The 26,262-nt window shown below is 41.9% G+C and overlaps 1 protein-coding gene across 1 annotated transcript in view; it reads right to left on the reverse strand.

Moving 5' to 3' along the window:
* Positions 1-428: 428 nt before the first annotated feature.
* LOC111839822 (chemokine-like protein TAFA-2) overlaps positions 429-26,262 on the reverse strand; it is an 82,084-nt gene continuing 56,250 nt past the window's right edge. The window contains exons 3-5 of the mRNA XM_023804078.2: positions 7,936-8,085; positions 5,744-5,868; positions 429-1,211 (exon numbers count right to left, since the gene is read on the reverse strand). Of these exons, the coding sequence (XP_023659846.1) occupies positions 1,200-1,211; positions 5,744-5,868; positions 7,936-8,085 (287 nt within the window). The 3' untranslated portion in view covers positions 429-1,199. The remainder of the gene's footprint in view (positions 1,212-5,743; positions 5,869-7,935; positions 8,086-26,262) is intronic.

Here is a 26,262-nt window from a genome sequence, read left to right on the forward strand (position 1 = left end):
ATTTGCTTTTATCCCAGCAACTGACAGAACTGCTCATTGACACGATCTGCGATGCCTTCTGTGGAAACCCTCCTGCACAAGAGTCCTCTTGTAATGTGATTTTTAAGCAGCACTTAGAAGCCTATAACATTAAGTTATACAGTCGGTGGTGCTGGGGGTAAAGTTAGGATGACCTGTTTTTTTGGGCCTTTAAGACATATTTAACCCATTGGCAACATTTCACACATCTTTCTTCATTCATATTTTCCAATTATTCTCTGGATTCTTCTAATCAATTACATGGGAAAAAAATGTAAAACACTCAACAATCTTGACTCAAAGCAAACTAAACATTTGAAGATTAAGCCTGGAAACAGAAAGGAAAATGGACTTTCTGGGTTTGATTTCAATAGTAATAACTTTATAAAGTATAACTTTATAACTTTTTTTGATAGAATTTTATTTAAGATAATACTGACACATTCACTCAATATTAGCCACTTTGCCTTTAAAAACAGATAGTAAATTTTTTTTCGAAGCTCAACTTACTTTATTTAGATCAATTCTGTGAACCTTTTTTACACTACGTTTCAACGTGTATCATGTATTGTCACATCTACTTGGTATTCTGCTGACTTCCTAAAAAGATAAAGATCAGTAAAGAAATTAAGATCAATCACGGATACTCCAACTTAATCCCACAGTGAAAAAGAAAATCCTCATTGGAATGTATACTTAAATAATATAAGCTTCAAAAAATAGAAAAAAAATAAGGTAAGCTTTAAACACAAGTACATCTGTAGGCAATCTACAGCATTTGGGGCAATAAAAAAATGCAGCGCAGTCTTCATTTCTTCTTTAAGATGCTTGTGTCTAATCCCTTGGCTTCTCATTGACTGAATAATGACTTTAACGGTGGGTATTCAAGTCCATAGTATGAAATAAGCCAAATGACCAAGATATGTAAGACAAGATATTGGAGGTGACTGGTAGTTCAGAAGTTCACTTTTACATGTTTACAGGTCCTAAGGTTCCTGAATCCATACAGGTTAGTCTTTGCACCTCTGATTTAGTCCAGCACACCAGGAGTGCTGTTCTGGAAGGTCAACACTGTTCTCTTAGTCTGACCTGGGACATGAGTGCATATCCATTCTTCCGATGGTTGTGATAGATATATAAAATGTGCCCAACAACAACTGTCCTGGTCCTCCGCACCGGGACTATCGGGTGACCTGAAAAACAAAAAGGACAAATGTCAGCAACAGCGGTGTTGGGAAATTGACTGCATATTTCTCTGGGAAATAATGCCATGATTTCCAAGCACCAATACAAGTAAGAAAAGCTATTTGGATGCACAAGTAATAAAATCAATGATTTCACATTAATTCAGACTCCTTTTTAGAACACAAAGATGGTTTCAATGTACCATTCAGCGCAAAAAGCACAATAAAAACTAAATAAATAATGCTGACATATCTTATGTTGAGACAGTATCTTGAGACTGTCAAACTGGTATTAAATACAACTGATGATAGCTGATCAGGGTCACCTTTACAATACCGGTAAATTTACCCAGAGTACGACCCTCTGTCGAGATCTTGGACCTAGATTAGTGTGACTGCAGAAAGATCAGGTGGAACAAAAAAATGGAATTTTCATAGCATTTCCCTAAAAGCTTTCAAATCGAATAACAGAACACAATGCTTTCCTTGGAGTTAAACTGGAACATATTTGGGGTGGACGTTAATACACTATAGGGCATTCTCATATCACATCAACAAAAGTGTCTCAGTCTATATAATTACCACATCAAAAAGACATTTTCCTTATGTCCTTAAGAGCCGGGAAGAATTCTGTTGGCATTCCTAATGAAATGCAATTATGAGTATGATGTTTAAGATAAAGCATAAGGTTTGATCAGTAGGACCACCAAGTTGCTTCGCTGTGAATGTTGGCACCAGTCACTGCCATTCATTTACTGACTGGCATATGCAGGAGAGTCTCAGCCAAAAACGAGGTGACGAGTCCGGAGTGCTGTAGGCGTCATTACCAGCAGCCCACCGCGTCTCTCCCTGCCTGGCGTGCGGCCATGCCGTCCCCTCCAAGTGCTGTCACCAAAGCACATTTCATTTGCGAAAACACACTTGAGCGAGACCGCAGACAAGGGCGACAGATGTTACCTCCGCCTGGGTGGCTGTTTGGGGAGTCTCAGTTTAATCTTCACCTTGAGGTCGCAGTCACCAGGAAGTGTCAGAAGATGGAGTATGTGTGTGTGTGTAGGGGGGGGTGTGTGTTGGGGTGGGTGGGGGTTGACTCACCCTCACCGGAAGGTGCGGGCAAACATCAGAACTCAAACTTTAACAGGAAGCTGGACAGGCTGTTGGCTTTATAAATATGTGCAGAATAATAGATACAATTATTTTATGGCACTGTGGAACACAATTAATATGATTCCTTATGAATGTACATTCTTTGGGTGAACAGCAGAAAAAAACTGCTATGAAACCGCAATGGAGATTCTCTTGTGTATAAAGAAAACAGCGTGTTGTAAGGAAGTGGCTTCAGTTCTTAAATATGTCAATATTAGAGTTACCCCTCTTGGTTGTGGAGAAGGGAGGGGGCACTGTACCCCACCGGACAGCACAGATGCTGACAAGGTGTCCCGATCCCCTCAGGGAACATTCGGTGCCTCGCTAAGCCGCTCCTCCCGCTCACACACGGCTCAGAGCTAATCCAAAGCAATAGCAGCAGTTTTCAGAATTACACCAGTCACCGTGGCGACACACACGCACACACAGACACAGACACACACACACACACACATGCCGGCCAGATGGAACTCACTTGATAGCAGGGCAATCTGCTCAAGGAATAAAAAGCAATAGCAGGAAGTGCCTTAATATTTATAATATCTATTTTTTTTTTTGCGCAGTTTGATGAAATCTGATTGGTTCCTTGTACATCATGGAGCTGGTGCATGCAGGTGCGCGACTGCGATGTCGTCATGATTGACAGAAGTTTGTAGATGGGATGATTCTTTTAGATTGGTCAGCTCAGTTCAGCCCGGCAACGCTCAGAATCCAAATCAAAGCCCCGTGCGCATGTTTCCACATGTGGAGGAGAATATAGATCAATGTTTTTTTTTTTTATTTATGTTTTGGGGATCAATTTGTGGGAGAGGTACTTCAAGCAAAAACCACCTGATGTGAGGGCAGCCGTATGATATTATTTGGCATTGATCGAATCCCTTGCTCTATCTGAACATGAAAAATGAAAAAGCTGCCTTCCTGTGTCCATCTTGTAGCTTGCTGTACGTGCACAGACGCTTACCATGATGTCAAATAGCGGAACAGGGTCTTTTGATTATACCATTGATTCATTGCTCCTCCTTCAATCAAAGCTGTACTGCTGATTTCAATTTACAGCTCTAAGCTAATGGTAACATAAAAACCAAATCAATGTGGTGGATTAATGCCAAACCTGAATGTTGACTATAGTGGATTCCAAAAAAGAAGCAATAAAAATGAATATCCGTGCTTCCTACGGCCCAACCGCAAATGCACATCATTACAGACCTGAACGGATTATGGGGCTCCAAACATTTGGATATGGATGAAGATGTTTTGCATTTATCCCGATCTTATAAGGCCTGAAAAAGGCTGATGGAAACCAGGACCCAGTTTCACATTTTCATAAAACAAAAAAGGAGTCCAATATCTCACTTCTTTCTCTTGATGTGTCATATTCACAAAATGTAAATGTAAATGCATTTTTAGTACAATATTGCACTGGGAAGTAATACAGTTATGGATTTCGTGAGGAAAAACACCAAATCAGACACCTACCTGCCATATGTCACAGCTTGGATTAAGCCTATGTACTATGTCCAGACATTTGCATAAAACCTTTACCACCTGCTGTATTTCAAGTAGTCCTGTGGTCAGGTGAAAATCATTTCTGACATAATTTGCTAGCATCCACCTTTCCAACCCTCCCCCACTCCCTACCAAATCAGAAGAACCTGAAATGACTTGGTCAGCCATTCTAGCAGAGAAAAATTCAGCCAGTGCATTCACACAATATTGTCCAAAAAAAACACTTGGTCCCAAAGGTCTCTCCATCTTGGCCTAGTGTCACAAATCACACTCCCACCATGCACCACTTCTTCACATTTACTAAGGGTCATGGATCTCTTTGAAAACCTACAATAGGCTCGGCTCCTGGTCTGGACCTCTTATTTAATGTCAATGGACTGTTTTCAGTGGAAATCCATCCATAAGGTGATGTAGCGTAAATATTATTTACATGATGCTGAAGGTGGACAAACAAACACAAGGCATGCTGAACTGGAATGGAGCACTTTGACAAAAGCAAAATTAAAAAAATGTAAACAAAAATACCAGAGAGACACCGAGAAAGCAAGTGTTTTTTTTGTTATTGACTGGATACAGTGATAGATATGGAAGATTTTTTAACATATCTTTTATAGTTTGATTCATGTTCTTTCATATCCCTCCACGTCCTACTCAGACAAACTCCTCAATGTTCTGTGATCCCAAAGCAATTGCTTTCGATAAGGAGGTTGCAATATGTTGCTCCGGCATCGTCTGGCGGCGGGATCATTAGCGAAGACACACCATCTGCAGTCGTTAGGAGCCAGGTCACATCTTCAGCACTGTGAAGATTCCCAGGTCTCTGTTTCTCACGGGCCATGCTGAGTACCCACTGGGTGGGGGTAAGGGTGGCGGTTTCAGGGAGCTGGGGGTGTAGATACAGGTGAAGAGAATTCTAAATAAAACCCAAGGTGTCATTCACCCCACGTTTGGGTCCTTTTCCGGACGGTCGGTGAGGGAGCGTTGAATTATTAACCCCTGTAAAACAAAAGGTTTGCCACACACGGCCAGGCACGGCATGAATAATGGAGGAGATGCTGAACTGCGGGAACTTGTGAGTCAAGTGCTGGCTGTGACGGATGGCCCTGAGCCCACGGCATCGCGCCAGGGGGTCGCGGGAGGGGCCATGTGGCCCCCCCAAAATCAGAACCTTTATTTAATCTCATCAAGTACGGGCTCATTACTCACTGATCAAATATTTACCACCGCTTCTCTGCCAGTTGCTTCTTAATGTTCTTTCGTTCTGCTGGGTTGTTTTGATGTTGGATCCAAGGCTTTTGAATTGGGGGTGGCGGTTAGTCCAAATGCCTCATGTCTGGCTCTGCTAAAAAGGCTAGCTGATGTCATCCCGGTGGCCCAATGCCTTGAAACCACAACAAGGAGTCTTCTTTCCCCACCTCTTATGTAAGCAAGTTAGGATCTTGAGCCTTAGATGTTGTGATATAACAAACACGGCTCCACTGAGGGAAAACTGGAACTCAACGGCATGCATGTGACTGACCGGAGTTTCAGTGACGTATAAGTACAGTAGGTAACAGTAATACCACAATCTCAAAATCACTGCAAGCACTAGCAGACTGACCATGAGGTTTGAAATAAAATAGACTCAGTTACAAAATCAGGCACGTAGGGTGCCAGTTCAGATCACAGGAGGAAACCTGATATTCTTCACTCAGGTTGTTTTACATTCATTCTTTCAATAAAATATGCAGCTGAGTAGCTTTCTGGTGTAACATGGACAACTAAGAAAGTCACTTGAGCATCCTATTACCAGCAAACCAAAATGTACAAGTGATTCCGCCCAACACAGCCCCCATCTTTCCATGTTAGGTTTTAGAACAGGTTGAATGACAGGTTGAGCTTGGACACACCTTCGTGGTCTTGACTTTGTTTCCCGTGCTGCAGCTCCAGCCCTTGAGATCCGGAAGAACCTTACACTCTTCCCCATCCATGCAAGGCTGCATCTGGCACCACCACTTCTGGGCAACTATGGAGGCTGCCAAAAGGTGAACAATATGAGATTAGCACGCTCACCTACATAACCTCTAGAAGTCATCAAATGTTGGGTGAAACAATCAATCTGGAGGGGGTGGGAAGGTTAGAGGATCATAGAGGCAGAAATCTTCAATCTATAGATCATGTCTGACATTGTGGAAACAGCCATCTATTCTTTATTCCTCAACATGCACCCACAGCCAGCAGAAAAGAACAAGTGTTCCTTTTTTGAATAAGTCTGTCAAAACAAGTATAGGGTAGAGTTGTGATCAGGACACACTGGTAGTAGATACACTCCATTCTTCCACACAGACTGCTTGTCTAAGGTATCAATTTCAAACACTTAGTCAACTGTCATGACGGTGAACAATCCAGTGAAATGGAATAAGCACATGCTGTCAAAGACGCTGTGCTAGAAGACTGACTTGCAGGGGAAGGACTGGAGAGAAACTCAGATCATTTACTTTCAATGTGTAGCCAACACAAGCGAGTGGGAGCAGTATCATAATAGCGGCCTTCCCTGTTGAAATAGTTGACGTCAAAACCTTGTCCTCAGCAGATAAGTGAATAGTGCCAAATAAAAAGTCCTGCTCCAAACAGGTAAAAACATACTGCTGTTTAGGTAGATTATTGTTAAACATTTGAAACCACTCATTCATACTAGTCAAACTGAATATAACCACAAGAGATACAGCAGTGAATTTAATCAATCCAAAATCATTTCAAAAACAAGAGCTTTGTGTTGTCGACACACAGGAGAAATTAACTTAAGCATTTGTTTTTATAATCAATATCAAAGCAAAGCTGTACATTTTTCATTTTAAGTTACATCGACATTGAATAGAACAATAACCATTATTCTTTTGTAAATTCCAGAAAAAACAAATAGAAAATGTTATTTTCTTCAATGATTATGATTGGTACTATTTGATTTTTTCTGCTGCTAATTTGCCAGAGTAATAACTGATATGTAAGTGATAGTACAGGTTGGTATTTAAATGGGAGCAATTTATTTGAAGCTCATGCTTAGTGATGAAAAATGATAGCTCATCCGGCAGCACGAAGCAGAAACACTTCCAGGCTACCAGTCCACACGTATGACCTTAAGAACTACAGCGCCCCCTGTCCCTGTTAGCAAATGATGCATTTTAGTTCCAAGTGTTGTAGTGGCTAATGTGAACTTTACTCATCTCTGACCAATTTCTGAGTGGTGATTCTGTAAGGCATATAGCCATATCCTCCCTAAAGGTACAGTAACACATATGACAAATAACAAATACAGCAGCTCCTAAAATGTTTTCCTATAAATATTACAACTGTTAATATCTGATCACAGAAGCACAATAAACTATGTGGTTCACTAACAATTTACCATTTCAAATTCACTATGCAAAACACACAGCAGCCAAGTTGTTTTTCACTATAAAGGCTGTTTGTCTAACTTGGCATCATTTCCTATTTAAAACTGACAGCTGACAAGTTGCAGGACAAGGCAAAGACATTCAGTTCTGTAGCTAATGTAGTGTTTCAACAGTGGTCTGATGCACTGCTCCAATGAGATAATGCAATTTCACATGGAGAGTTGAACAAATTTTCAAAAGTACACACATCAATATTTTGTTTTAGAGTTACCACATTAACCACGTTATGAGGATCATTTCAAACTGTTAGGTATATATTGTATTATTAAAGGTCACAAAAGTGGTAAATCAGGTATTCTTTCCATGGTCATGGTAACATTCAATCAACCTTCCACTCAGATGGTCTTTAAAGAAGCTGCTTCTACATCATTTTCAGTCAAACGCTGTTTAACCAGCTGTTCCTGTCTTTAGAGAAGCATTCCACGTTTATCATCACCCCTTTTTCATTGGCTATTTGAGAACTTGCGCATAGCCTGAAGTTCATTGGTGTGAAAAGAACACAATAAATACATAAGTGTGTTTCAAACATACTCTGGTTCTTTTAAAATGTAATGTGTTTCGGTGTAGACTAGAAGGGCTGCTTGTAATGAAAAGTGATGGCCGTAGCAGGCTAGCACCCTGTAATGGGGGGCATGAAAAGGCCTTACCATCCACACAGGAAGGGGCGGCCCTGGTCGTCCCGGCAACCTGTCCAGGGAAACAGGAGCACTTGACCGTCTGGGACCGCTCCTCAATCTTGTTCTTGTTACAGCAGCGGTGGGCGGCAATCACCTCGCAGGTGCCGGCTTTGACGTGCACTGGGGGTGGGAGGGTGGGGGTTGCAAACAGGGACACATACTGTTATAAATGCCATGTCCTTCCAAAGTGGTGCCCCACATCGGAGAAGCCCAGCACCTGGCCAGTCTGATCCGCTTCCATTCACACGCACAACAAGAAAACCTACTGCCAGGTTTAATGTCCCCAACAGACTCGAGGCTGTAAATAGCCCATCCTGCATAGTAGTGGTCGCCAACTGGTCAATCGCGATCGACAGGTCAATCAACAAGACATTTCCAGGCACGGAAGACACAACACCTTTTATCACCCCCCCCCAAGGAAAAAGATACTGTGGTGAGTTTGTAGCTCCCTATATTACTTTCTTTGTAAAAGTAGCTCGCACTGTAAGAAAGGTTGGAGACCATGGCTGTGAACTATTACAAAAACCAAGGAGGAAGGTGACAGAGACCTTTTGTCTTTTCGTATTAGCAGCGTGGTGGCTAATTAACAACCTGATGATAATAAAGCTATTACATAAGACATCATTCGCAAAATAATCCATGATGTTCAATAAATCCATTGATAAGGTGCCACGGAGCTTGTTAACTGGTTCTGTTAACTGGGTAACAACATAGTAAAAAGTGACATTGACACATTTTATTTTTTCAAGAAATAATATGCAAAGCACATCATAATGTTTGACAACTTGTCAAATACAGTAATTTGGCATTACAAGACCAAGAGACATGTTGCCATAGCAGCTCTCTTTTAGAAAAACACGCCTGCCTTACCACATAATTGTAAACAACTAGATGAGAAATGGCATCAGAAGATTCAGGATTATTCTAGATCTGCTTTAATTATGCCTGTATGGATTTTCAATTTGGACTTTAAGTTGCAGAATAGATTGAAAATGACCCACATCTCACTGTTAGGAAACCTTTTAAAAACTCATCTCCAACATTAAAACATTTTGCTTTAAATCAATAAGATGCTAGTCTGAAATAACTATCTGGGATTTAAAAAGAAAATAAAACCTGAAAATGCAGCAGAGGGTGAAAGTCCTTGCATACGACATGATTTCTCTGTTGCATAATTCATAGATACTAGAAAGTGAAACAATTAATACTTTCAGAGCTTCACATTTCAAGAACTGATTGCCTGCTTCAGTCAAATATAACAAATTGCAGTCATACAACTTTTATTGCATATATAAATAAAGAATTAGTCCCTGTGACACAGTGGGTAGCGCTGTCACTTTGTAATGATCCTGCATTGGATAACCGAACTGAAGGACTTTAGAGAGATGAAGATTTGGACGTGGTTACTAGAAAGAACCAGTGGGGGTTGTTTATTATTATTAGTAGTAGTAGTAGTACATTTTCTGTTATTGTGGAACAGAAAGATTTATCGTTACCTGTGAAACTGCTAAACTAGGAATTCTTTAAGCTGGCGCAGACTAGAAATGCCTAATTTTTGGCAATCCATATTCCTAGTATGACTTTATTATTGTTCATGCATGTGGAAACAGAATGAATATTAATAACATAGATGTTAAAGATACATGACACTCAGATTCATACACTATGTAAAAATACTCAGCACAGTCATGTGAAGCACAGGGCAGCACAGGGTTAGGGTTAGCATGGATTCGCACATTGGCTGGCAGTACTCAAGCATGCCTGACATTTTGACACCAGTTTACATCCCACAGTAGAGTCTATATACTTCTTCACATCCGTGCAAAAACTTGTTGAAGAACACTGCAGCTACTTCAAAGACAGACGAGTGAGGGGGGTTCGCCACTCCCAAGAAGGATGACTCAGTGTGGAATGAGATGTAAAGGAGGGAAGCAAACAGACTGGCAAGTCGTCACGGAGGCAGCAGGAACTCTGCAGAAAGATCACAACCACAAGGGGGAGCGAGGGCAGCGATGGGGGCTGATGGCCCATAGACAGCCAGTATGAGGCACTGGCTCTGTATAGAACAGGCATGGCTGCACTCATGGTGGGGCACTGGTGCAAGCTTTGATGGAGCAGAACAGGGCCCGGCTGGGTCCAATTTGCTGCACCAAAAATTTACTGCCATCGTTACTGATGCAGTCAGTGTTTCTGTGCAAGGACAATGAGGACAATGGGAGTCCAAATACTTTTGGGGTGGGGGGCATCTGTCACACTAAACCAGAGCTATCAGTTAACAGAGTACACTGTGTGATAAGCCCCAAAAAACTGCAATAAATCATAAATAATCTGAAATCCTACATGAGAGATGGCCTGCGTGGAGGAAAGAGCCATGCACTGCAACAAGTCAGCCAGCTGATGATTGATATTGATACTTAAACCAAACCCAACCAATGAGAAATTTCTAGAAAGAAAGGAAGCAATGAAGTATCCTCTCTGGACCACACTCTTGTTTGTGGATTGTCCTCACTCGTCCACCCATCAGCACGCAGATAGCGCTAATGCTAATGAGGACTGGCACAATGAGTAGATCAATACCACTTAAGCGGCCATACTGCAATCTGCCAGCACTGCTGCTGATCTATAATCCATAAGTATATCGGTGTAAGAGCAGCCATGACACACCATGGAACACTGCCGTAATACGAGAAGGCATGGTACACCTATACACTCTCATAGCCATGGAATAGTACACATCCTCCATTTTGTTTGCGCATTCATGACGTGCATATGCTTTTTCAGCAAACAAATCTCAAAATGTTGGCTAGCTTTGGCCGAAAAGGATTTTAAAATTAAGAAATGCATGTTCTTTTAATAGAACAGTTCTTTTTGGCAGCAAAAATTAAATTTCATACCATACTCGGAACTGATTTTTAAAATGCTTTCAATGCAATAGTTCGTAATAACGAATGCACGTACTACATTGTGACACAACACTGTGAAAACACTGTGCAGCTTCAGTGGTTCGGCAGCTGGAGGTGCAGTATATCATATGTAGTGCCTTTTATTATTACTGTATAATTATTATTGGCAACACTTTACTTAAGGCAGTGAAACAAATGCATTATATATACCCTCATAATGCATTATGATGCATTCATAATGTATTATAAGCATGGCTATAAATATTTATAAAAAGCCATGTTTGTAATGCATTATGAATGCTTTATGAAGCTCTCGCCCATAATGCACCATAAATACCTTCATAATGCATTACAATGGTCAGTATAATGCATTATGAAGGTATTTATAGTACATTATAGATAACTGTCTGTACACGGGGAGCCTGGAATCTATCACAGGCAGCATAGGGCATAAGGCAGGGCATGTACACATACACAATTGTACTGCATGGGCTATCTGGAAACACCAGTTATTCTAACTGCATGTCTTTGTAGGATCAAACTGGAATAGCCAGAGAAAACGCACAGGAACGCAACATGGAAACTCCACAGGCAAAGAGCATTGAATTTAAAAACCCCGACGCTGGAGGTGTGAGGCAGCAGTACTACTCACTGTGCCACTCAAATGCTAATCAGTTTTCAAATATTTATAAGCTAATTAAGTGAATAAAGTCAAAGTTAGCCTTTTTCAGCACAGACATCTAAGGCTTTTCATTCCTAATGAGTCCAGCGAGGACAAATCAACAAAGACCTGCCCATGAGCTCTATGTCCTTGACTGGAGCGTTAGCATATACGCTAGCAGATGTGCTAGGAGATATGCCAGCAGATACAGCACTCAAGCTTCTGGGTACAGCCTTTTTCTCCAAACCAAACCCAGGCGATTTGTCTCCCAAGGGCCTACAGCAAGCCTCATTCACGCTACACATGCTTTTTGACAATCCATAACGTCTCAAAAAGAGATATTGATTTACTGTATTTCACATTCTTTTTTTGTCACGTCTGGACGTAACAAAGCACACGCTGTATGTATTTTACCTTCGCTCTGATTTATGCGTGACGATTTACAGGCTGACAGTAATGTATGCTGAGTGTATGTACCCTTGCTATATTCTCAGTCATACAAAACAGCCTTTTAAAGCTCCACAGTCATTTCTATTCAAGTCAGAATGCACTGAAAGAATTTATTTCCAATCCAGTCATGCACTTTGTTTATTTATGGATTCTTGTCTTGTTTTTAATCTAAACTGTTCAAATTAAAGTGTCCTATTAATCATAATTGGGGTTTTAATATGCTACTCAGGAACAATATACTGTTTGATGAAGTTATTGTTGTAATGTGCAGTGAAGGACGACTTGAACAAGTATGCTAACAGACAGGCTAATTACATATGATAAGAGAAACAACCTTAGTAGACTGCCAATTGCTATACATATGGTTGTGTTATATCATGGTATGTTCCGGAAGGACAACTGTTAATTGTACATTTGTGAAGTCCATCTATCTTCCCATATTTATTATGTGCACACTTTCATGCTATTTTATTTGTATATTCTATATTTCTGTTGCGGCGCTGCAAAAAAGGTGACGATCCACTAGTGGCTCCAAGACAAAAGGGTGTTTATTAAAGAAAACAGAACCCACTGGGGTAAAATATGAAACAAAAGGACCACAAGGGGTCAGAACAGGGGAAAATAATTAACAGAACCACAAATGACCTAGAAAGGGAAACAGGTAATTCAGAGAACAGAACTCCAAAAACAGGCAGAGTAACAAACACAGAACAATATATACAGAAATTAAGACAATGAGTCACTAAGGAGTAAAACAAAGGCAAGCACTTAAATACCAAGGAACACCAGGGCAAACAAGGAACAGGTGCAACTAATACCCAATTAACCAATCAAAACAGGAACAGAAACAATGAGAAACAGGTGGAAGTGGAAACCCTAAATGAGCACAAGGACTAGGGAACTATAACAATCGCCAAGTCAGGAAAGCACTAGAGTCTAGGTGCAGGGTTCTTCAACTCTGGACCTTGATTCCAAATCCAGGCCGTGTTTTCAGTTTTCCCAGGTAGTTGTTTAATAACTACTGATTCTGATTGGTCAGAGGCTTCACACTTGACTGACAGGTAAAGGAAGGTTGGAAAACCAGCAGTGCTCGGACCTCGAGGACCGTGAGTTGAATAACCTTGGTCTAGGGAACATAACAGAGGACTTACTACACTACGAAAGACTAAGAGGAAAAAAAAAATCTAAATCAAACAGATGCAAGCAGTCAGTCAAAACGGGAAAGAGAAGAACCAATAGCACAAAATAGGAAAGTCTGAAAACCAAACAAAATAGGTGAGGCTAGTTAGTCTCAAACCCATAACGGCATACATGACAAGTCTGAGCAGCACACTCAACCTATGCAGTTGTCTGGAGGACAAGGAGAACACACTAGGGCTAAGGGGCTTCACGACGGGAGAGAGCCCAGAATGACCTGATAGTCAGAACAGGGAAGGAACACAAAGGGTCGGATGAGTGCCCACACTGACAATTTCACTGTTACTCATGTTATTTTATTTCTATATTTTACTTTGTATGTCGTATTTGTTAGTTAATTCTTTCTAAACTGGAAAGGTGAACTCCCGTTGTTTTCAAATGTGCTATAAAAATAAATTACTTGATTTAATGAATGATATGTGTTTGATATGTACCAGGCAAGACTAAATGATGGCAATTTAAAAATAAACAGATATAAAGGATGAAATAATTTTCGACTGAAAATACAACGGCTGAATAAATATACAGCCAGAAAGTTACCTTGTTAGTATCCCAGCAGAGATCAGTAGGTCATGAATGAAAGCAATAACATCTGCTTATTAAATGAGGTGAACATGTATGTGTATATGCAATCACAGAGGAGAGAATGTGAGATTGGGGGGGGGGACTTAATTTAAACACAATGGTCTGTTAATTGGGGGGATGATTGAAGCCAGCTTCACTATTGTGTAACAGCCCTGTGTATATGTGTATTTACTTGCTACTTAATTCATCATGTATTGTTCCACAGACAGACCAAAAGTTAAAGTTTCCATCCACCCATCCATCTTCTTTAGCCGCTTGTCCTATTCAGAGTCATCGGGGTCTGCAGCCTATGGCCACAACGTAGGGAATAACCCAGGATGGGGGTGCCAACCCATTGCAGGGCCACATTATAAATGAGTAAAAACATTTTTTTTAAAAAGGCTACATGAAAAGTAGCATAAATAGAGCAAAAAATGAACCTCTATGGTTCCTTTGTCTATTTTTTCTCTTTGCAGCATAGCTAGAGATGTGTTCTTTTTAGTCACATTTCTGTCTAAATTGTGACATTGAGGAAAAAATCCAAAACAATTCCTTGAGGTAATTTCAGATACCTATTTGCATGGCGCGGTTTCCTGCTTGCCTCTGACACGCCCCGTGTTATGTGGCCGACTCACAAAGCTCATTTTCACCAAAATAGATTTTTGGAAGCTCTTTCACAATTTCACGGTTGACGGCAGTGCCGGAAAGGATGACATGTTTGACAGCAGTCACACGGCGAATTCGATCAAGAAAAAGCATGTGAACAGGCTCTACATGGAAGGAGGCTCAGAATAAAACTGACAAGAGAAAGATTGCAGTGAAGCTTAAAAACTGGGAAAAGGAAAAATTAGTTTTGCATTTCTATCTATTTCAGAAGTGTTACAATAAGGTTAAAGCATCAAGAAGAACCAAAACAGCTCTAAATGTTATGTTTTTTTGTTAAAAAATGTCCTGAAATATTGAAATCTTTCTTTCTATTGTGGGATGTGTATCACAAGTGATTTTAATTAACACTTGACAGAATTAAACACGCTGGCCAGATTTCATGATGTTTACGGTGTAGATTATTCAAACAGGTCCCAACAGAAGGACCCCTGAGTATTCATAAATCCTCGCCCACAAGTTGCCAACAGCCATTTAGACACAAAAAAATGGCAACAGGCTAAAATGAAAATGAATGCTAATCCATTACAAAAAGACATGTTGTTGAGACAGGTGCAATGGGAATATGGTACGTAATTAATATGGTGGCTGAACACCAGTCAGAATCTTACCGCTGCAAATCCCTTAACAATCTGGAGCTTCAGATGGGCACCTATGAAATGCTAACACTCCTTAGCAGCTACCCATGTTCCTGCTGGTTTCTGCTACAGCAATCAATACTGGGGCCATGTAGCATTTCAATTAATTACATCGACACAGGTTCCCTTGTGCCCAGCAGGCTGTTTTTTTTTCTTTTCTATAATCTTATCAGCCCTGATAGAATTATATATCAGGTGGCCAGATGTATGGTGGCAATTAAGCACTTATTATCAGCAAATTAGTAATTAACACTGTATAAGCATTTGCTTAAAAGGTCTTAAGCACTTTAGCTTATTTCTATTTCTGGATTAGGTTGTTAATTTTTCCCCTTAAATGGCTGAATTCTGGCCTCCTGCTAAATAATTGTTACCTCAGCTGCAGGCAGTCTCACCATTTTGTCAGTTGATCACGACGACTGTGACTAGCATGCACACTGTGTCTTAGCAGTCAATTGCATTTGAACAAAGCACGGGTGACGTTAGGCAGCTCTGTGACAAACAGTGACTGGCACGTGCTAAGGTGAGGAAAGAGAAGCTGCATAGAAACACACACTGAAGGGCTTTAGTCCTCAAGAAAAACAGGCTGTCCTTGTTGCTTCCATATTGTCATTCCATTCCAGCTTTCAGGGGCTCCTTACACACCTTGAAGTCCATCACACATTCTTTTATCCTTTCCACCTTAAGCTTCATGTGGTGTGTCTTACCCAACCCAACAAAACTCTCTACCAGACTTCGGCCCTCCACAACTCTTCCTTTACTATCTCATCTCTTAAGGTGGATATACACTATGTGATTTTTTTGCTGTCCTAGATGAAAGAATACCAATGTGAAATAATTGTTGCGATACCTGTGGTTGTGGCTCTACTACGGCAGTCCTACGTCACACAGTGAGAATAGTTCAAAGATGAATGTTGTCTTGAGATCAAAGACAGGCTGGGACAAATGTCTGACAATGTCAGAAATTCAGTATGATTGTTTCACAATGTGACTGTTGCTACAACCTACTTCTACCACCAAACCAATGCTGATGGCATTTCATTCTTTGAATGTCAATATGCAGGTCATGACAGCATATTGATTTGCTGTCATGACCTGCTCGTACAATCCTCGTGTGTGCCACACCCCCTCATTACCTATGCGTGTTACCCCGATTGTGATCACCTGTTGCCTGTTATTTTCTGCTTGTCTTGTGTATTTAGCCCGCGTTCAAGTCTGTTTCCCCAGGTCTGTCATTAACGTTAGTTGCTGTCTGCCCTGTCTTTCCCAAATAAAACCCCGTTTCCTGCATCCTCGCCTACCTGCCTCGTCCTTCCCCACTTCCTGCCTGTTCGCTACCCGTGGTCACAACGCTTGCATTGTAGCCTACAGTTCAGTTGGTGTTATCATCGTACATTCTACATTGATTTCATACCTAAATGTATTACATCCATGTCACAATGTGGCTTGAAAAAAAAACTTACATGGTTGCTGAAATCTCACAGTCTATAGGAGGCTTTAATCATAAAATCAGAAAACCACTGTTGATAACATGAGCCATGTACTCGAAGTATAAAGTAAACAAGAATGATGACAATACTTTCCCTTTGGGTACAACCATGTCCCTTAGTACCACATCAGATATGCAGTTACTGCTTTGTAGCCAGTTGGTGAGCAAATCTGTGACCCAGTCAACCATGGCATCCTCAACCTGCAGCAGCTTTAACTTCTATGCCAGTAGAAAAGATTAGATGATGTGTAACTCACTGGAGAATTCAAAGAAGGGAATCCTCTTAATGGTCCAGGTTCAAGCAGGTTCTGTGAAGCAGTAAAGAATAGCACTCTCCACAACTATATCTGCCTGATATGGAAATGGACGTGGCTTTGGGATGCCCTTCATGGATGATCCGAGAGGAGCAGCCACTCAAATATCTTCATGATGTGTAAGGTTAACGTCACTGATATGTAGCCATTAGTGGCTCTTGAGAGTCCCTCCTTCGGAACAGGAACTTTACAGGAGGGGGTGAGGCCTGTCAAAATTGTATGGACAGATTAAATGTGTGCATCTCTTCCAACTGGAATGCACTTCAAGCAATCTTTATTCAACACCATCAAGACCTTGATCATGCTTAGCCATCCTAACTCTCTAAGGGGAAGAGTTGGAATGAGGTAGAATAGAGGTAGAGTTTAACAAGAAAGGGTCAAGGGGGACTCTTGACTAAGACAGGTGTGACTGTGAGTGAGCTGGTGACACCTGTTAAAGCAGGCGTGTGCCTATGACCAGGTTATTGGGCTGAAGCCACAGATATTTTTTCTGTAGCCCTGGACCTTTTGAATGGTGAGGCCATGGCATAGATTAGTATTACTAGCACGTACATTTGACAACTATGACCATTTGTATCTGGAGCAGGAGCTGAGTATGCAGTTCAGCAGGAAATGGTTAGTAGTAGGCTACAGGGAGAACATTTTAAACATGTTTAATCAGAAGAGTTTGAACAGGCTGACTTGAATATATTGTCTTTGATAAAACTTGCGCTTGGAATGAATCAAGAAGCCCAGTGTAATGAGTGGAGCCATTGTCATTCTCAACGCTGTGTGATGATGGGTGTCTTTGTAGGTTTTGCAGATGAATTCTTGTGCTAATGTTGAATTTTTAGGAACCACATGACTGCCATTCGCTTCTCAGTGAAGTCGCAAAGGAAAGAGGCTGCTAAGATAGAACAGAGAATGGGGGTGGGCGTGTAGACATCATGTGGGCTAAGCCCCTGACCCCAGTACACCCTAGACACACCTTTGCGTTAAAACATAGGGTTAAGTCATCTAATCTCACAGTTCCCAGCTTCACCAGGGCCAAACTGTGAGAAGTCGCTCAGCATATCGATCAGTGTGATTAAAGTAACCTGAGATTGATACAAATGCCCTTGGGTGTTGCGTTTGAAGACAAGAAACATACAAGTCCATGACCTTGCATGCAGCGTCCACATCAACCAACAATCCAACGTGAACAACGACTTGTGCTGCAGGCAGCGTGGCGTCAGCTTCACAGCCAGCAGGTCAACGTCCAGGCAGCAGATTTACTCTTTCATGGTCACATGGTCAGGATTACACCACTCACAGTTAATAAAAAAATGATTTCTGTTTCTCTCTCTTTTTTTTTTTACTCCTGTGGTTGAACATGGGCTGGAAGACCTCCAGTGTGAGGTGGGTCCAGTGTGTCTCCATGCAGCCATGATTCGTTGAAGCACATGAAGCTGCACTCCTGAGAGTCCGTTTGGCTTCTCACCCAGTCAGAGATTGCATCCATCTTGTTTGGGTGTGATGTCATGTTACCCATAATTACTGCACACAAGTACGACCTGAAATTCTTTGTTCAATCAGTATCTCGCTGTCTCTCTCACCCTAATTACCGCCTTTCCCTCTGTTGAGATTCCTTTCCATTTGGGGGCAGCATCCCATCTCAGGGCAATGAACTAATAAAGATAATCTAACAAGATAAGACGAAACAAAAAGAAGGAGGATGAGAATAGGAAGAAAAACAGCAAAAGGACAAAAAAATAAAGCTTTTAGACAAGGCAATCATCTATGGCGCCTTGAAAAAAATATATAAGAAAGTTAGGCAAAGCAATTCATCTCAAAGTCACAGCAAACATACACGTATTAGTGATCCTGAAATCCGATGTGTGAATCTCCTGACTGGTAACAGCCACTGTCCAGATACCTCTCCCACATGATAGCAGCATGGAAAGAAACGTTACATACCATAGGATTTGCAGTGTCAAGGCGGCCGAGCGCCACGCTCTGCTCTACCCTGTTAGCTAAAAGGTTTATCAGCAGAGAGATGCATGACACTCTCTTGCACTCATCTCCCCCTGTATGGATGGACGGCTAAGTGCAGCCAGGCCACAGGGAAGGAGAACAACAATCTGAAAACAACCTCAGAGCAAGGCTGAAGTCACCACTGAAGACACCATGAAAGGTACAGATTGGAATGGCAGGAGAAAAAAAACAGCAAATAGAAACATTTCTATCTTTTTATTTGTACTCAATCATGCAGCTTTTGCTGATTTTTAGCTGAATTGAATGAATGGTAGGCTGCCAATCTGCCACTCAGCTAGAAAAAGCAGTTATGTAGCTTTGAATAATATCTGCTGTACACAGCAGATATCTGCTATAAAATCTGTATACATAAAATCAGCACCAGACAGGCTACATAAGAAAAACTCCCAGACCTACTCAAGGCGCATTATACAGCAAAACAGACTCGTGTGTCCTGAGACGCACTCCCGCAAACCTGTGATTAAGATTCAATTTACGAGCACGCCCCAGAAATAAGCACAGTGTAGAACAGACATAGTCTTTCCACAAGGTGAAAGTCTGAAGGCTTCCAGGACAAATAAAAAAAACCCTGTTCCCTAGCAAAATGCCATCTCGCAATAGCTCAATCTGTGTCACATGTTCGGCATTCAAGTACCCTCATGATAAAGGGAACAAACACTTCTTCTGGCTCACTAATCTCCCCTGTTATTATCTCAGAAAAATTGCTGTAAACTCTGGAGGTAGCAAGAGATGACTACACTCATTTCTCAAATGGTTCAGCCAATGAATTTAAACAGACCTGATGATTAAGCCTCTTTATGAGGATGTGTTACCCTGTAGGGTATTTGTTTCAGTCCCGTTCCCACAGATTCAAGTACAGATACATCCTGGATTCATAAAAAGCTTATTGTGGCTTTTTCAAAGCACCTGTGTTGTCACATAAAAAGTCACTTTGTGCCTCTTGGAAAGTTTTTCATCTTCAGTTTCAAGGGGTTTTGTTTCTGACAGCGGGAATGGACGGACAGTGGTTGAACAACACAGTGGGCATACATTACTATATATTTGGGTCAGCAAAACCAAGTTAGTGAAGCCCTGACAATGACCATAAGGAAGACAGAGCGCAGAAAGTCTTGGTCTGGTTCTTCTGCCTCCATTTGAACTGTCCCCAAGTTCACGCTTCTGTGGCTCTGCTTGGGAGAGAGAGACAGATGGCCAAGCCTGACAGCAGCTGTGAAAGAACGGAGCTGCATAGCGCATGAAGTCCTTGTCAGAGTCATAGATCTCCCTGCCCCCTATGCAGCAGACCTCCGCTGACCGTTCAATTACCCGACCACCCCCCCCCCCCTCCCCCAGAGGAGCTGGCTGCGCCCAGTGAACTAACGGTCCTTCACACAGAAATACACCTCTGTCACCACCCAGTGCACTCGCATTCTTCACGGATGGGAATAGGGGAACATTATTAGGCACCTGCCAGACAGGTCCTGGAAGGTATTCAGGGTGGCTTTTTCCTGGGGTGTTATGGTGCGACATCAACAGTACCAACCTACGGTAACAGGTCTGTGTCCCAAGCCAGACCTATATTGTATGTCCCAGGCACTAGTTCTGGATCTATAAAGGGGATCCTGAGCGTGTGGCTCAGTGTGGGTTAGGATGCTGTGTCTGTGACAGGGAGGTTGCTGGTTCAAAGCCTACAGTCAGCCAAGTGATTTCATCAGTGGGCCCTTGAGCAAAGTCCAATGGACCATCAATTTCTAACCACGCTTTCTCAATTGTGGATCCCTTTCAGATAGGAGCATCTGCTGAATTCGGGAAAACTTCTGTAGTGGGAGGGGAATTATTCTCATACATTTTCCATGGGGACGGGGGGGAGTAGAAGCTTGGGCTTGCCTCGCATTGGCGGACATTCAGGGCTGTCGCTTCAAAGCTATACCCAACACGCAGCGGTGATGGACAGAACCACCACGCCTGTTGCAGCCCTCCGCTGCTGCGCCTGTTGCTCTGCTTGCCGGCGTCGAGGTATTTTACACGTGAAGGGGGGGCTCCATTTAAACAACCCCCTCCTGGGCTGTCAGGCTCTCAAACGGCGCCTGTGATAGTCCCGGTTCCACGGCTCAGCCGTGGCGAGATGACAAGGCAGACAAAGGCGCGCCGAGAGGAGCTGCTCTCACAGAAGGCGGCGTTCACTCTCCTGCTCCCCTGTCTTCTGCCGGTCTTCTGTCACACAGCTGTCATCTCTATCTAAGCGGTGTCACCCCCCCACCCCCCCCACACACACAGCATTGCTTACACAGAATGTGCTTATATAGATTCAGGAAAGACTCAATCCAGCAAAAAAAAAAAGGCATTAGCTTATGATGGATGCATTAATGCATTAGCATACTGTGCAAATTGTGCCTGCTACATCACAGCGTATTTGGTTTTAATGGCAATAGCGGTAAAAGGGTCAGTGATAGAAATCGCAGTTCCAGAAGCAGAAGTAAAACCACAGCTGATGCACAGCCACTTTAGATGTGGTGAAATGTTACAGATACTCCATAGCATTAAATTGACCCTGAACATATAGCCTACATATATATTTTTAGCAATACAGAAATGATTGTGGATTCAGTCTTCAAAGGTAACACTCTTATTGGCTTGAGGGGACTTCCTGAGGGTTCCCCTGGACTTACAAGGACTGCGATGTTCTTTTCCTGAGCTAATCCACATTTGTCATAGTTGTCTACTTTGTTCTTTGCCAGCTAATATGTAGCCCACAGTCCACGACTCATCCTAATAAAATACATTCTTATTGAGCTGGGCCATTTTTAAACCCATTTAGTGTCACCTTTGAAAGCCTTAGCATGACTGTTTGTGATGATTAGGGTCTTGTTCTTATTCACTCCAAATCAATCAATAAATCAATCAGACCTTACTAAATACCACATTTTACTAGCAATTTTGTCACAAAGAGTGATTTATGGTAACATTTCCCAAAAAAGTCAATACTAGGAATTTCATCCCCTGAATCAAGCAGGTCCTCATGGAGTCTCCAAGATTTATTGGGGGATGTCCATAGGTGAGAAGTACTATTTTATTATTCTAATCTAAATTTTTCTGGTAGCCAGTACAGGGGGCAAATACAGCACTAATATTCACACATTGCTGGTTCAGCAAGATCTCCTGGCCAAAGCACCAGTGCAAGACATAATACGGAATAATTTTTGCAAAAAATAAAAGATGGCTACAGACGTCTAGTTTCAGTTTAAAAAATGCACAGACCAGCATCACTCCTGGACAGTATTTTGATTTAAATGAGATTAACTTAAAACATATTTCTAAATTAAATGCCAACTGTTGAGTCAACTGTACCACTAAGATTATTTACTGAGATGTCCGTGCTGACCCAGAAACCAGCCACATTCATCTTAAAATCTAAATGAATGTGGTGCTTAGTCACTTAAAAAAAGTGAAAAGCACACTCATAATTTCTGTCCTGCATTACTCATTCCCTAATGTACTTCACATTGGTCTTAAGCTGAAAGAGCTGACATATTGCATTTGATTTGACAGATGCGAAAGGTCAGGTGCCATCAACACTTTCCTTGCAAGTTTTATACCCATTGGCCAGAATACATAGAGAAAATAGAAGTGGACCCAAAGTTCAGAATTTCAACAATTTACTGAAAATACAAATAAACTTTTCATGCTGTAACAGATCAGCCGAAACCAAGACAATGTCCGCCAACTGGGACCAACACTCTGTTTCAGCCTGTCCGAGGGAATATGGGGAACTGTGGTGTCAGAAGTAACCCCTCAGTCCAAAAGCAGAAAAACAGACATTAGAACTCTCAGAAGAAAGAAGTCAGTCAGTATTTTGTCAAGGGATGTGTGAACCCAGACTGAAACATGGGATCAACTTCTCTGGATTGTCAGTAGAAATGGGGCCACAGGACATTACATATCAACAAAGGTTTGGAAAAAAATGAAGGACTTGAGACAGGCTTGTAACTAGATATATCATTCAAATCCATATTGGGTATCTTTAATAGAGTCTTGTTACTGTATATCTATCTTAAAACATCAAGCAACGCATTCAGAAGATATATTTATATTAAATGTAAAATTACAGGCAGAAGTTGCTTCATTACATTAAAATCCTCATCTTACAGAAGAGGGTGGTCAAAGGGGGCTTGGAGAATATCCAAGGCAGCAAAGGGCCAAGACAGGAGTAAATCCAGGACAGGATGCCAGTCCATGACAGCACACACACACACACATGCATGCACGCACACACGCACACACACACACACACACACACACATATACACACATATTTGCATGCACATCATGGCTATTTTAGAGATGCCAATTTGCCTAACTATGTTTGAGTCCTGAGGAAAGAAACCTGAATATCCAGAGAGAGCTTGTGCAACAAGGGAAGAACATGCACAAATATAGAATCAACATAATATTTATATTTGCATTTATTTGGGAGAATGTGAAAAAGCGATACACATTTCAGGCAGATAATAAGTAGCAAGGAGCAATTCTGACACAAGCTTTTCTGCTTATTTGCTGTTAGATTCTCAGCTAATTCAGTAACTTTTTAAAAGAGAAATCTAGGGTTGCCCTTATAATTGGAATAATTCACATTCTGTTTCTCCCAGAAGCCCACCTTAATTCCTCTAATTCTTGTGCGGCCATTATGCCAGAGGGCAGACATTTTATGTTTGACAGTTTTCTTTTACGCCAAAGCATTCATTGTACAGCTTAAAGTGGCAGAAAACATATCACTTAAACGCTCAGATTTAGTCAGTGGGTTGGTTGAGACATTATTCAAGGAAACACATCTGCAACCACGGTGATAGCAGCTGAGGCATGGTTGGGCCGACAGTGTTTATTTTCCAATATAAATCCAGTAAAATAAGGAGGCAGTCTGTAAGAACAAGTAAGGCTAGAAACAATTTAAACACTGACTATATAAATTCATATAGAATTCAGACTGTGATTGCAATGATGAGCAGGACCTGCTAAATTCTGAACAACGGTGACAGCCTTAAGAACATTTACAAAACATTAGCTAATATTATTCCTTGTCTTTTCCATTTGAATGTTTAAATCTTATAATTTTGATCATATTGGTGGTGACACAAACAGATAGAAATCTGTCATTTTTAACCAGTGGATGGACATATAAGAATGTTATGAGGAATAAGCAAAATGGATTGAGAGCCAAAAGAAAATGTATTATTACCAGAGGCCAGGACATTGAAGACAAGCACTTCAAAAGAGTGAAACCCGTGTTTAGTTTTTCAATTTGAACAGGGACCAGAATAGTACATTAGAGAAACACCACCCTCATCTGCAGGATGAGGATTTTGATCAAAGGAGTGACTGAGTACAGACGACTAACCTAAAGAAGGGCACTCATCAAAACCAAGCCAGGTTCTAGTAAGAAACAATATATCAGGTTCTTTCATAAGCTCATGTCAGCCCATCCGTCTGTCCACCCATCCATCCATCCATCATGACCCCCTGTTCAGGATGGTTTCAGTGAGGATTTCAGACAACAAAGGGCATGGGGCAGGGGATACCATGGGTTGGATGTACACACTCATACACTATGGGCAATTTAGAGACAACCAACACATCTACGGTAAACCACATGAATGGAGCGACAATGTGTAAACTCCAATCAGACACAGACAGACAGACAGAGACACACTCACCCAAACCCGAAAAGGTGGTCAAAATGGCAGGTCCCCACATTGTTATATATACATAACCCACACATATACACACCCACCCCGCAAAGAGCCAAAACCACCATGACCACCTGCCCAGCATTCTGTTGGTCCTCCACGTGCCACCAAAAGAGCTGCGACCCATTGAGGCAAGGCTTCAACAAGACCTCTGGAGGTATCTTTGCATTTGGCACGAAGATGTCAGTGGCGATCCTTTACGTCCCCAAAGTTACATGGTGGAGCCCCTGTGGATCGGACTCGCTGTCCCAGCACAACTGTGACATGTTCGCTAGGACTCAGATCTGGAGAATCTGGTGGCCAGGAAAATGTCGAACTCTTCGTCATATTCTGCAAACCATTCCTGAACAGTTCATGCAGTGTGGCAGTTGCCGTAAATGGGTGCAGATGGTCTGAACCAATGTCCTGATAGGTACCCTCCACGTGATTGGCCAGACTCAGGGGTTCCCAACAGAATACTGCCCAGCATCACACTCTCTCCACTGGCTTGTCTTCTTCCTGCAGTGCATCCTGGTACCACCTGTTCCCCAAGGAAATGGCGCACATGTACCTGCCCATCTACATGATGTGAAAGGAAACCAGACTTTCTTCCACTGGTCCAAGTTTCAGTCCTGATGACTGCATACCCATTGCAGGTGCATCAGCCAGCTGGGGAGAGGTGAGCAGGGACACTGTGACTGCCCTGCAGCTGCACAGCCCCATACACTGCAGGTGTGGCATGACGCAGCCATTTCAGCCCAGAATTAAAGTTTTACATCAGTTGTGCTACAGTAGTCCGCCTGTCATTCCAGAGCAGACGGGACAGCCTCTGTCGCCCCCACGCATCAAAGTGCCCGATAGTCTGTGACCAATTCATGGTTTCTCCCTCCTCTGACCCCTGTTGACAGGTATTCACCAGCACTGAGTGGCAGCACCTCACAAGCCCTGCGGTTTCAGCAATGTTCCAATGCAGTCATCTGGCCATGACAATTCGTCACTTAGATCTTAACGCTTGCCTCATGCATCAGACTTGTTGCCTACAGTATGAATACCAGCTGTTCACTTACCATTCAGTACATCCCAGATCTTGTTTGGAGAAAATCATTGTTATTGTGGGGAACCAATGTACCCACAATGTGATAAAATCCTATTATTTTGATGTTGTGGTTACTTATGTTTAAGGTTAGGGCTGGGTAGGGGTTAATGTCATCTTGTTGGGATTAGAGTTTTCCCCATACAAATGAATGGTGAGTCCCCACAAGATATAATTACAGACCTGTGTGTGTATGTGTGTACCTGTGTGTGGCTCCTGCTCCAATACTGCTTACACTCGTACCTGGACATTCACTGGAAGCTCAGCCTACCTGACTCCTTGACAGCATGTGCAATGCGCTATCTACCCAACTTGTACATCACTTTGGACAAAAGTGTCTGCTAAATATGTTAATGTAGTTCAGATTTTCTGCTCATGGCCTTGCACCCGTAACCTCCGGGATGGGCTCCGGACCCCCTGTGACCCTGAATAGGGCAAGTAGTTACAGCAAATGGATGGATGGATGGATGGATGGATGGATTTTCTTCTCATGATTCCTGTAGAGAAACATGTCTTGCTACTTATCAATTATTGCAAGAAATACCACAATCTAGTGGTTTAAATGGCCTAGTTATAGTGTCAGGTAATAAAGTCACTTTCTGTAGAACAAAATTGA

The sequence above is a fragment of the Paramormyrops kingsleyae genome, chromosome 8, assembly GCF_048594095.1.
Source record: "Paramormyrops kingsleyae isolate MSU_618 chromosome 8, PKINGS_0.4, whole genome shotgun sequence".
Taxonomy (NCBI): Eukaryota; Metazoa; Chordata; class Actinopteri; order Osteoglossiformes; family Mormyridae; genus Paramormyrops; species Paramormyrops kingsleyae.